Source organism: Gobio gobio, assembly GCF_949357685.1.
Source record: "Gobio gobio genome assembly, chromosome: 11".
NCBI lineage: Eukaryota > Metazoa > Chordata > Actinopteri > Cypriniformes > Gobionidae > Gobio > Gobio gobio.
Genome location: NC_137104.1, coordinates 52,065,382 through 52,077,617, shown reverse-complemented (window position 1 = coordinate 52,077,617; position 12,236 = coordinate 52,065,382). Strand labels below are relative to the sequence as shown.

Below are 12,236 nucleotides of genomic sequence, written 5' to 3'. Positions count from 1 at the left end.
GAAGAGAAGCACATCACATCCAGCATATCATAAACAGTTTGGTTGTGTGTGAGAGAGACTAGAACCTCATCAAGAAACATTTAAAGATGTCAAGAATTTACAATTCTATGTTGGCAAAAAGAAGATATAAATCCAAATTTGAGGGTCTTGATTATTATCGTGACAAAGGCTTTGTTTTTAACCTCATGAACATTAATTATAACCCAACAAAGCTTGAATTAATACATACACCAAACCCTATAAAAGGAAAATCATGAGATGGGAAAATGTGGATATACGTTTATTTATTTCTCAAATGGTTATAGGATATATGGGTTTAAGATGGTTTATTTGTCCTTTTAAAAAATAAATAATTGAGAGTCACAACTCTTTGCAAATTCCTTTTGATCATAAACCTTATCATTTTCCATGTGTCCTGTAACCAGAGGCCAGGTGTATAGCTGCACTAGGGATGTTTGTTCCAGTTTTGGGGGACGGTTCACATACCTTTATTGGGAGAGTGAGTTTGCTGGATTATTCATTAAATATAATGAATAAATTGTGTGTCTGATTGGTCCAGATGCTACAGCAGTTAAGAATACATCTGCTGCTTTCATGCCTTGATGCCTTCCTACCTTGAAATGTGTCTTCCAAAGGCAGTGTTTTCCAGTTTTCAGATGCAGCCAGTGACATTGAACTAACAGTGATTTGTAGTTGATGAGCCCAAGATCATGCAGGTGTATCTCTGCAGAACTAATGGGTGTTTCCCAATCAGTGGGGCGTTTTCAAACACGTTACCCAATTTGCTCTAATCCACCGGGGGCTTGGTTTAGAGGTGGGCCTTCATGGCCTTTAAGTCTGTTTAAAAATGGCTTAAAAACATCCATTGTAGTTTGATATTGGCCACTGATTGGTAAACGCCCATTTTGGCTTTTGCATGTGCACTTCTCAGTAGTCTAAGGCCCTGTCCCAAATGGCACACTTCATGTGCACTTTCGGTCTTATGGACTTACAATGGCTGCCGCTTGCACGTGTCCGTTAAGTCAACGAGATCGCAGGGTGTCCCATTTGTCATTTTAGGTCTCAGCTAATTTTAGAGTCATTTTAGAGCTCGCAAATGCCCCCTTTGAGGTCGATATGCGCCCTCGATGCTCACTTCAGCCGACTTCTACGCAGTGGACTTCTTCCTGGCAGTCAAAGCGGCATTATGTTGTGAAAGTGTGGACTCAGAGGAAGACCATGAGGGTTTAGGGTGCCATTTGGGACAGGGCCTAACTCAGGAGTGGGGAACGTTGATACTGGAGGGCCACTCTCTTGCAGCGTTTGGCCCTGTCCCAAATGGCACCCTAAACCTAACTCATCCTTATAAATCTCAACTACAGTATAGATTCAGTCATGGTACAGTGAGAACATTATTGGCAGCAAACTCTCTTATAGCACAGAACCTCATGGCTGTGTCATAACTTTGTCACACCTTGTGATAACACTGAATACTATTACAAACATTATGGATTCAGTGACATAAGTCAGGTAATGTAAGTGTATTTTCTAATGAGGCATATGTAGCCTGTGTTACTGTAGATAATTCAGCAGAGGGAGATTTGAAACCTGTATCTTGCATTGTTTGCTGTTGAATGAACTGAGTGTTAAAAGTACTAAACTGAAAGAAGATCACACTGTTGTGTTTCAGTGATTAAACTAAATGTTCTCATCACCAGCAGCCATATCACCCTGTAGACCTAGACTGGTTTCCCACTGAAGCTAAGCAGGGCTGAGCCTGGTCAGTACCTGGATGAGAGACCAACTGGGAAAACTAGGTAGCTGCTGGTAGAGGTGCTAGTGAGGCCAGCAGGGGGCGCTCACCCTGTCCTCGGCACCCCAGTATAGTGATGGGGACACTATACTGTAACAAGCACCGTCCTTCGGATGAGACATTAAACCGAGGTCCTGACTCTCTGTGTCTTTCGATAAAGAGTAGGGGTGTAACCCCGGCATCCTGGCCAAATTTGCCCATTGGCCCCTGTCCATCATGGCCTCCTAATCATCCCCATATACAATTGGCTTCATCACTCTGTCTCCTCTCCACCAATCAGCTAGTGTGTGTGGTGGGCGTTCTGGCGCAATATGGCTGCCGTCGCATCATCCAGGTGGTGCCGCACATTGGTGGTGGATGAGGAGATTCCCCCCTTCTATGTAAAATTCTTTGAGTGCCTAGAAAAGCGCTATATAAATGTAACAAATTAATATTATTATTAATTATATATTATAATTATAATTATTACATATTACAGTAATCTTGTGTTTGAAAAAAATATTATTTGGACTGAAAATATGTGTAACTGAATGAAAGCATGAGATCAGGTTTTGAAAGAATGACTAGCTGTGTTACAAGTGTGATCCGTTTGGATTTTTGTACTAAGAGTTTTGAAAATGTACACCTTACTTGTGAAAATAGTACCTGTAAAAACTGTAATCATAATTATACAGTACTGTGATACATATCATTGTCTTATAAGGCTTGTGCTGTATCTCAGGACTACAGATTGAATTTGGGTCTTTGGGGCGACTGCACTGACTGTGCTTGGCACGGTGGAGTCGCCACGATACAGGAGAGTGAAGGAGACGAGGTGTGGGGGGTCGTGTGGAGGATAGACGACCAAAACCTGCCAAGTTTAGACCGGTGGGATCACCTGGGATTGTGATCAGGGGCGATTCTAGGATTGTCATTTTAGGGGGGCTCAACCCTCAGTGAGGGTATGAAACAAATGGTAACACTTTAGTTTAGGGTCCAATTCTCAGTATTAACTAGTAGCTTGTTAGCATGTATATTACTAGGATATTGGCTGTTTTTTATTACTTATACGGGCCAATATTAATGCGTTATTCTGCATGACCATATTGTATCCCTTAATCGTACCCAGAAATTTAGGCAGGGTTTTTATAATGACTGAGATCCCAAATGTGAGGTAGTTAGGGGGGTTGGGGGGCATGCTCCCCCGAGAAAATTTTGATTTCTATGATCTACATATGTGCATTTTAAGATATTATCAAGGCCAAAAAGTGTGATAACAATAGCTTAATAACCTAGCCTGACAAGCCAGACCCATATTAAGATGTTGGTACCCTGGCTGCAAATTAGATTTGCTGCTGCTAGGGTGCGTCTAGATTTCTAGGCTACTGAAAACCATGTCAGTGGGCAGTAGATTATTTGTCTTTCTTCTTATCCCTGCATCTCTCTTTTTCTCTGCTTTTATCTTGCCCTGTCTCTTCCCATAAGGCTGAGCTTTGACTGAATTTTTTTTTTTTAATTTTCATCAGTGAAGAAAGTAAACATACTGATATTTATATGTTTTATGAATCATTTTCGTAGACACGTTAATTTATTGAAGGCTACCAGGAAAGCTAGGTTAGTTTATTAAATTAATTCACAATATGCATTGTATACATTTAATGCATTAATGCAGGCTAATAAAGGAAAACGAAAAATCACAGAAAATACCTTCTATAACGTCCTGTGCCGCGAGACATCATGAAAGTAATTTATTTTACATCATCTCCCGCCTCCGGCTGACATGCAGCACAAGCTTTGCACTTCTGAATAAGAGCTATCGGAAATTGGTTACCGCTACACTGACCTGTTTCAGGACACTTTCTCCAATCTTCCATCTGAGATTCGCCGGGACGCCGAGTTGAACAATGGCCACTCGAGTCGACGGCGAAGATTCAAAAAACACCGCGGGAAACGCGCTGGGATCCGCAACAGACTGAGAAAAAGAGCATTCAGTCCTCCTCTCCCGAGCATTTTGCTCGCAAATGTCCAATCCTTGGAGAATAAGATGGACGATCTTAGAGCCAGGATAAGTTTTCAACGGGACATGAGAGACTGCAACATCTATTGTCTGTCCGAAACATGGCTCACGCCAGCGGTCCCGGATACAGCCGTGACGCCGTCCGAGAACTTCTCTGTTTTTCGGATGGACAGAACAGCCGAGGCCGGGAAATCTAAAGGCGGTGGAGTGTGTTTCATGATAAACAAGAAATGGTGCGATCCTAGGAACATCTCCATTCTTTCGCGATCCTGCTCGCCTCACTTGGAACATTTAACTCTCATGTGCCGGCCTTTCTACCTACCGAGGGAGTTTTCCTCGGTCATCGCCACTGCCGTTTATATTCCACCACAAGCAGACACGGGGCTGGCTTTATCTGCCCTCCATGATGTGACCAGCGGCTTCATAAACAAACACCCCGACGCTGCTTTCATCGTCGCGGGTGATTTTAACAAAGCTAACCTAAAGAAAGTATTGCCAAACTTTCACCAGCATGTCTCCTGTCCCACACGAGGAGCAAACACACTGGATCATTGCTACTCTCCGTTTAAGAACGCCTACAAAGCTCGTTCACAGCCAGCTTTTGGCAAATCGGACCATGCCGCCATTTTCCTCACACCGGAATATAAACAAAGGCTCGTTCAAGAGCCCCCGGTGAGGAGGGAAGTCAAACGCTGGTCATCCCATTCAGAGATCACGCTACAGGCAGCTCTTGATGACGTCGACTGGGACATGTTCCGCGCGAGTTCTGAAGACGTCAGCGAGTTCACAGAAGTGGCGCTCTGCTTTATCAACACACTGACAGAGCAAGCCACACAAACAATAACTATAACGTCCTTCCCTAATCAGAAACCGTGGGTGGACAGTTCAATCCGCACTGCAGTTAACACGCGCACTATCGCGTACAATGCCGGTCTCCAAACGGGGGATATGAGGGAGTACAAAGCTTCATGTTACGCCCTCCGGCGCGCCGTTAAAGCCGCAAAACTCCGCTATAAAGACCGAGTGGAATCTCATTTCCAACTCAACGACTCCCGGCGGATGTGGCAGGGACTGAGGACTATCTGTGCTTTTGGAACTAAATCGTCTGCAGAGGTGAGAGCTGATCCGTTGCTGGTGAACGAGTTAAACTCTTTCTACGCTCGCTTTGATGGTAATCGCGGCAGCGCGACTCCGGCGAGTGACGCGTCAGAGAGAGTCCCTCAGAGCAGCAACGGTCACGTGATCTCTGTCTCGGAGGACGAGGTTCGGAGGGCACTCAAACGTGTGGATGTCAGGAAAGCTGCTGGGCCGGATGGTATTTCAGGTCGTGTTCTGTGGTCCTGTGCTGATCAGCTCGCAGGGCTCTTTACATCCATATTTAACGAGTCCCTTGCTACATCTGTTGTCCCCACCTCCTTCAAACGATCCTCCATCATCCCTGTACCTAAGATCAGTAAACCCTCTTGCCTAAATGACTATCGTCCAGTGGCTCTCACATCTTTAGTCATGAAGGTCTTTGAGAGACTCATTAAAAACAACATTTGCTCCTCCATTCCTGACACTTTGGACCCTCTTCAGTTTGCCTATCGTCCCAATAGATCGACTGAAGATGCCATTTCTCACGTCCTTCACTCCTGCCTCACTCACATCGACAGCAAAAGTGGGAACTATGTCAGGCTGCTATTTATTGACTATAGCTCAGCCTTTAACACCATAGTTCCCATTAAGCTAACACACAAACTCCTGGATCTAGGCCTGAATTCTTCTCTCTGCCTCTGGATTGAAGATTTCCTCACTGGCAGACCCCAGGCGGTGAGAATAGGCCAGTTCACCTCCACCTCCATCACCCTGAGTGTTGGAGCTCCACAGGGCTGTGTGCTGAGTCCCCTGCTCTACTCTCTCTACACCCATGACTGTTTGTCCACACACAGCTCCACCTCGATCATCAAGTTTGCTGATGATACTGTTGTCCTGGGTCTCATCTCCAACAACAATGAGACGGCATACTTGGACGAAGTGGAGCAACTGACATCATGGTGCCAGGACAACTGTCTCTCTCTGAATGTTAACAAGACCAAAGAACTGATTGTGGACTTCAGGAAGAGACAGCATCGGTCATACTCCCCTCTCATGATCAGCGGGACACCGGTAGAGAGAGTGAGCAGCTTCAAATACCTGGGTGTGAACATCTCCGAGGATCTGACCTGGACTACACACATCCAGACACAGGTGAAAAAAGCCAGGCAAAGACTGTACCACCTGCGCCAGCTGAGGAAATTCAGGGTTTCACCAGCCATCCTGAAAACTTTCTATCGAGGGGCGATAGAAAGTGTCCTGACTCAGTGCATCACAGCGTGGTACGGGAACAGCACCAGTCACGACTGCAAAGCCCTGCAAAGAGTGGTGCGCTTATCCGAGCGCATCTCAGGCTCAGCTCTCCTGTCTCTGCAGGACATCTACACCAAACGCTGCAGAGGTAGAGCTACTAAAATCATCAGAGACATTAATCACCCTGCAAACTCTCACTTCACCCTGCTGCCATCTGGTAAGCGCTTCCGTAGCCTGATGGCAAAGACTGAAAGACTCAGGAGGAGCTTCTTCCCCCAGGCCATCAGACTCCTGAACTCAGTCACGTGACTTCACTTCACCCCGCACACGCATAAACATCCAGTTTTAACATTAACATCCACATACTGCCATTGCACTGCACTTTACTTTCCTATTGTTACTGCGTAACAACCTGTAATAGACCTTGCACATTATACTTCTTTATATATACATATATATATATTTATGTTAACCACTTATTTCTAAGTCTACAGTTTATCTCACTTATCATATCCACTTATTTTTTTATATTTTTTATATTTTAATTTTTATATTTTTATTTTTATCTTATTTCCTATTTTTATCTTTACTTGATTTATTTATAATTCTACTTATGTTAATACTTTTTATTCTAATTTTATTCTATTTCTATTTTAATTTCTTGTAACTGTTATTTGCACTGTCCATGGAGCGGACCTGTTTACATTTCACTGCCAGTTGTATATTGTGTATATAACTGTGTATGTGACAAATAAAACTCTTGAATCTTGAATCTATCACGACACGCATGCGCAGAAAAGCAACGAGAATAAAAAAATAATACAAAAAAAGAACTTGAATCAATGTCTTTATTTAATCGACATGCCCTGCATTTCTTATTTTCATTTTTATTTTAAAAAGTAAAAATTACACTTTAAAAATTTTTTGATAACATGATAGTTGATAGATTTAGCGGGGCTGGCATGACAGACAGGGGGGCTAAAGCCCCCCTAAAAAGGGTCTAGAATCGCCTCTGATTGTGATGTCTCCCAAAACCACTCTTTCATCTAGTATTTATGATCAGTATTATACTGGATATGGCACTCTTTCCACATTATAAGAAAAAAACTAACTCAAATCAGTATCTCATGTTAATTTTTATTTTGTATTTATTGTATGCATGTATTATTTTGTAAGTATGTTTCATGCTGATTTACTGCACATTATCACTTGTATACACATAGTAGAAAAAAACAGTTTAGTACTTAAAAAAATAATGTACAGATTAAATAAGCCATGATATCTGCTTTGATCATCAGCTTACTTATACTAATATAGGCAGATATAGTAACCTATATATTCATATTACACACTGTACAAAGCATTTATATACTAAATATGTTTTAGACAGGAATTAAAATATCTGCATTTGGAATGTATTGTGCATCTTGCACGTTTCAGGCAGGAACAGGTTCATGAAGGCGTGTACAGCCCATTAGAAGTCATAGTGGAAACAAAAGAGGGGCTGCTTCTCTGCCGGACGTACAAGATGAACAATTTCAGACCCTGTCCACCTTCACCACAGTATAAAAAGGTATTTTAACATTAGCCTGACTGATCAAATCAAAGAATAAAGTTTAATTACAGAGCACAAAGGGAACAACCCACCTCTCTGATCAAATATTAACATGTGATTTAAAGTGTAACAACAGGAGATTTAGATGTTCTCCGTATAGTTGTCTTTTAATTGGTGACTGTCTAGTTGCATAACTATCATGAAAAGTGTCCGTGATGTCTCTCTTATTCATATTGACTTGTTAATCTTGTCTCATTCTCTATCTAGGTTGTGTGTTTAGGGGCTCAACAGAACGGCTTGCCTCAAAACTACATACAGAAACATCTGGCACTGGAGACAAACAACTACAGCGGCACTTCCTTACTGGATCAGATTACAGATATTGAGAAATAACATGTATTTTTACTGTATTTATCAAGTCAATAAATAATAAATACACTTTTGTGTTAGGTTGAAATCTATTGTAATATGGTTTGAACAGAGGATACACAGATTGTTACAAACTATATTATGGCATCCCATTTTGCATAATAATATAGTTTGTAACAATCTGTGTATCAGTACAAATGGCAAAAGAAACAGGCTTTCTTTGTTTAATTTTGGATTAAGGATTGGATCATTGAAAGTTACACAAACACATCCATGTGTGATGATCACTGTGTGTTTGTGTGTGTTGATGCTGTTGAATGTGATGTGTCTGTAGTGGCTCTTTATTCACCATCAGCCGATCCAGAGAAGGTCAGACTAACATCTAATTCCTGTAAGTGAAACACAGACAGTCAAATGTATGTGACATCAATACATGATCCACTAGAACAACTAAAACAAACCATCACTATTAGTGAGAGATAAAAACCCTGTTATACATGGTGTCAACTACAGTTGATAGAATGCATCACTTTGTGAGAAAAAAGATAGGAAATTATTATATTCTTGTTTTTATTTGAAATAAAATGAAACTTTTTGGCACATCAAAAATTAACACACTAGTGGGTTAAAACTCAAACATGGTCTTCATGATAAAACTTAATCATGAAGCTTACAATAAGCTTAGCTTAATATCAATAATTAGCAACCAATTAAAATGTGACCATTTTTAATCATCAATACTCACAGAAGCGTCTTCAGTTTATAACGTGGATCATCCTTCAGATCAAAGAGGAGCATCACATCCAAGTATGTTAGTTGATTTTTAGTCAGATCCAGATGTCTCAGGTGTGAGGGGTTTGATCTCAGAGATGAAGCCAGAGCAACACAACCTTTATATCTGACACCACAATCACTCAACCTGTAGAGAAAAATGACACTCTTCAGTCTCTCAGTTCAGGATCTACAGCTCAGATAAACAGGAACTTCACAATCAGAAAGAGACTCAATCCACAACACTAGTTATAGGTTCAGTCTAAGGTGAGAACCGCTTAACATGGTGCTTGAAGGGTTCTTTTCAATATAATTTGAATTGAAATTCCGAAAGTTAAGTTAGGGAGGTGCCAGCTCATCTAATCTTTCAATCAACAGGTAGAGAATATTAGCAGCTGCTTACCTCTCTCCAGTCTCACTGTGCATTCACACCGCTGCCGGTGAGAGAGTCAAAATTTGGTCTGACCACTCTGCCAGCAATGCTGTTGAAAGATTTGTGGACACTCTGACGTAGATCGAATGCTTGGGTCTTTTTAAAACTTTATTTAAAGGGTCCGCAAAGCAAACAAGCAAAGTTGAAGTGTAGCCCTAATGCAATTGGTCAAATTAGTTTTGAGCAAATTAATTACCTTCACTCTGAAAAACAAGCGTTCTAGCGTGAAAATGTTGCCTATAAATAGTGTTGCGTGCCTTCTTATCAAGTTCACATCATTATGAATGACCACGTCGTAAATGATAGGAAAACCCGTGGCAATGATTCTCCATTTTGCTTGGGAACTAATGTGGTCTGAACCAAAGTTTACAGGACTGCGTTCTCTGGAATCCTCTCAGGCAGAGGACTTTCCGATTGGTTGCCGCCGAACCATACTGTCATAGCTCATTACCATAAAGTTAACCTGATTTCTCTCCTCGACACCCAAATCTTCCAAGCCGCGCCGCGCCGCGCCGCTGTTTGCCTTTTCCCTTCAGACGACGAACTGTCCTTTCTTCCCGAGAAACCAACAGTCACTTCTCATGTAAGATCGAATCTCACGGTCCCAAACACGGATACTCTTTCTGAGCGTTCCGGTCACAAAATCCAGCACTCATACAAACCTCGCACCAGAAGACTTATCTCCTCCACCATTAACTGCGCCCCACCCATCTTCTTCACAGACTTCATCTCTAAATTCTACCACACCTTTTCCACCCATTTCAAAATGGTCCATCAACTTCCTACGTCGAGTCCTCTCAAGCTCTGGAATCCATTTCGCCCGCCAATCATCAAAAGCTCAACTCTACGATGGATCTCATTAATTCTAACAACAGTTCCATCATTCCAACAAACACTTCAATATCTCATAAAAGCAAGACTCAACCCTCATCCACTTCTGTTTCTCTACCTCTCAGCTCGCTAATCCAGAGGCTGCTGCCGCATGCACTTCCTTGTACGTTTTTTTTTTTCACCCAGCAAACAACAGCGGCCGCAAAAAACAGTTCCGCTGCTTCTGTTCTCATGAATTCCCATTGGCATTTAACTCCACTCCCCAGGCAAGAACCGACTATCCTCACTTATTGTACTGTACTTCCTTCTGCTTCTCCAGTTCTTTTTTTAACCTTTTCACAATAACTCATGCACCAGGATGCCTTTGCAGACGGTTACTTTTCTCTCACCCTCAAACCAACCTATTCAGAGAGCAGATCCTAGTTTGAGGCTGCCTAGCTACTCCTCTATCTCCTCTCCTCTATCCTTCCACTCCAGTTCACCTCATTCCTCTCTTCTCCCTTCTGTTCCCCAATTTTCTTCTGACATTCTTCTCGTGCACAGGTCCTAGTATAAGGCTGCCTCTGCAAAGGATCTCACAACTCCTTTTGCCCACCAACCCTCCTTTCCCACTTCAGCCCATTCCAGCCATCTTGGACACCAGTCAGTAATGGGGCCCTCCACCCAGCATCCATCTTCTTTTCCCAACACTAACACTTCTTCTTCAGGTCCAATTCGCTTGCCAGCTCATTCTCTCGCCACAGCAGTCCCTCTTCTGGCTCCTCAATGCAGTCTCTATGGAACCACCTCCAGTGTCAACCCACCTCCATTCCCTAATTCTATCAGGTGCAGACATTGATCTTCCTTCTTTGCTCACTTCAGTTCCCATTAATGAACTGCTCTTTTGACTGCGGCCCACTAACCATCAATAAAAAAAATTCCATACCTCCTTCAAAGTGAGGTCTCACACTTGCAGAATTCTGCATAGCTTTTGGTAGATACACAGAAGTAGTTTGTGCTATCAGACACGAGGAATTAAATGCCTGCCTCTCCATCATAGCGGAGTTTAGTCTCTCTTTTGGAGGTAGTCATTTTTACACCTACCAAAAGCTTTTCGCAGATAAATGTGCCGCCCGCGCCACCCACTGGAACCAATGTCTATACTGGGGAGTACTGGACCTCGAATTATACAACCAAGTCTTCTGAGGAGTTCAAAGCCTCTCTTGCGCCATCTGCAGGTCCATCATTATTTCCTCATTAGCAGGTGAAATGGACAACCACCCAGACAAAAACTTCACCCAGTTCCTTCATTCAGACCTGATAAAAGGTTTTGGAAAGTATACCTGATTCCAGCTTGATCTGCAATCCACGACAGCAGAACCCAACATAGTGGAAGCCTTCATCAAAAAAGAATTGGGTTCTGGATTCATGATCGGCCCTTTTGATCCTCCGCCTTTCGAATTATTCTGCATAAGTCCAATTTGAGTAGCCACCAGAAATTTTTTTGGCAAAAAATTAATCATCATTGATCTCTCTGCTCCTCACAGAAATTCCCAACCAGTATCAATTGCTGGTTTTGGAGCCTAGTTAGCAAAGGTCAACATAACATCTGCATTTAAAATCATGCCCATTCACCCAGATTTATGGCACCTGTTTGGAATTCATTGGAACGACAAATTCTACTTCACAGTCTGCCTAACTTTCGGCTGTAAAAGCAGTCCCAAAATATTTGATATGCTTTCCGAAGCGCTCTGCTGAATTCCACAAAACAATCATGCAATCCCATACCTAATCCATCTCCTTGACGATTTCCTCCTCATTTCACCAAGTCCTGTCATCCATCATTTTTCTGTCATCCAAACAATGTTCCCCATACTAGGAGTTGCCCTCTCTCCCGAAAAAACCTCTAATACACCTCAAACTGCTGAATCGACTGCCCTGTTCGAGCTGTAGTAGTAGCAGCCTATCTATGGGGTTTTCAAATAGTCAACAAAAAACACCCCAGAGCACACCCCCTCAGACATCTCCATAACCTATCCACGAATACCATATTACAAGCCGTTTTTCCAGAACACTCCAAACCTACTAGAGAGCTAGGAGTTTTCCCTCCTCTCAATAGCCTCCATCACTTACCTCTATCATATCAATTCAAAGTCTACCTCAGCGTAGGGCTGTGAATCTT

General features: G+C 42.4%; 1 protein-coding gene across 1 annotated transcript; it reads left to right on the top strand.

Annotated features, from left to right (window-relative positions):
• Nucleotides 1-451: 451 nt before the first annotated feature.
• On the top strand, nt 452-8,064 carry LOC307133509 (gamma-glutamylcyclotransferase-like; the record flags this gene model as incomplete). The annotated part of the gene is made up of 4 exons (XM_079828592.1): nt 452-499; nt 2,514-2,659; nt 7,557-7,689; nt 7,939-8,064. 4 exons carry the CDS (start codon nt 452-454, stop codon nt 8,062-8,064), a joined length of 453 nt encoding a protein of 150 aa, XP_079684718.1.
• Between the last annotated feature and the right edge of the window lie 4,172 nt (nt 8,065-12,236).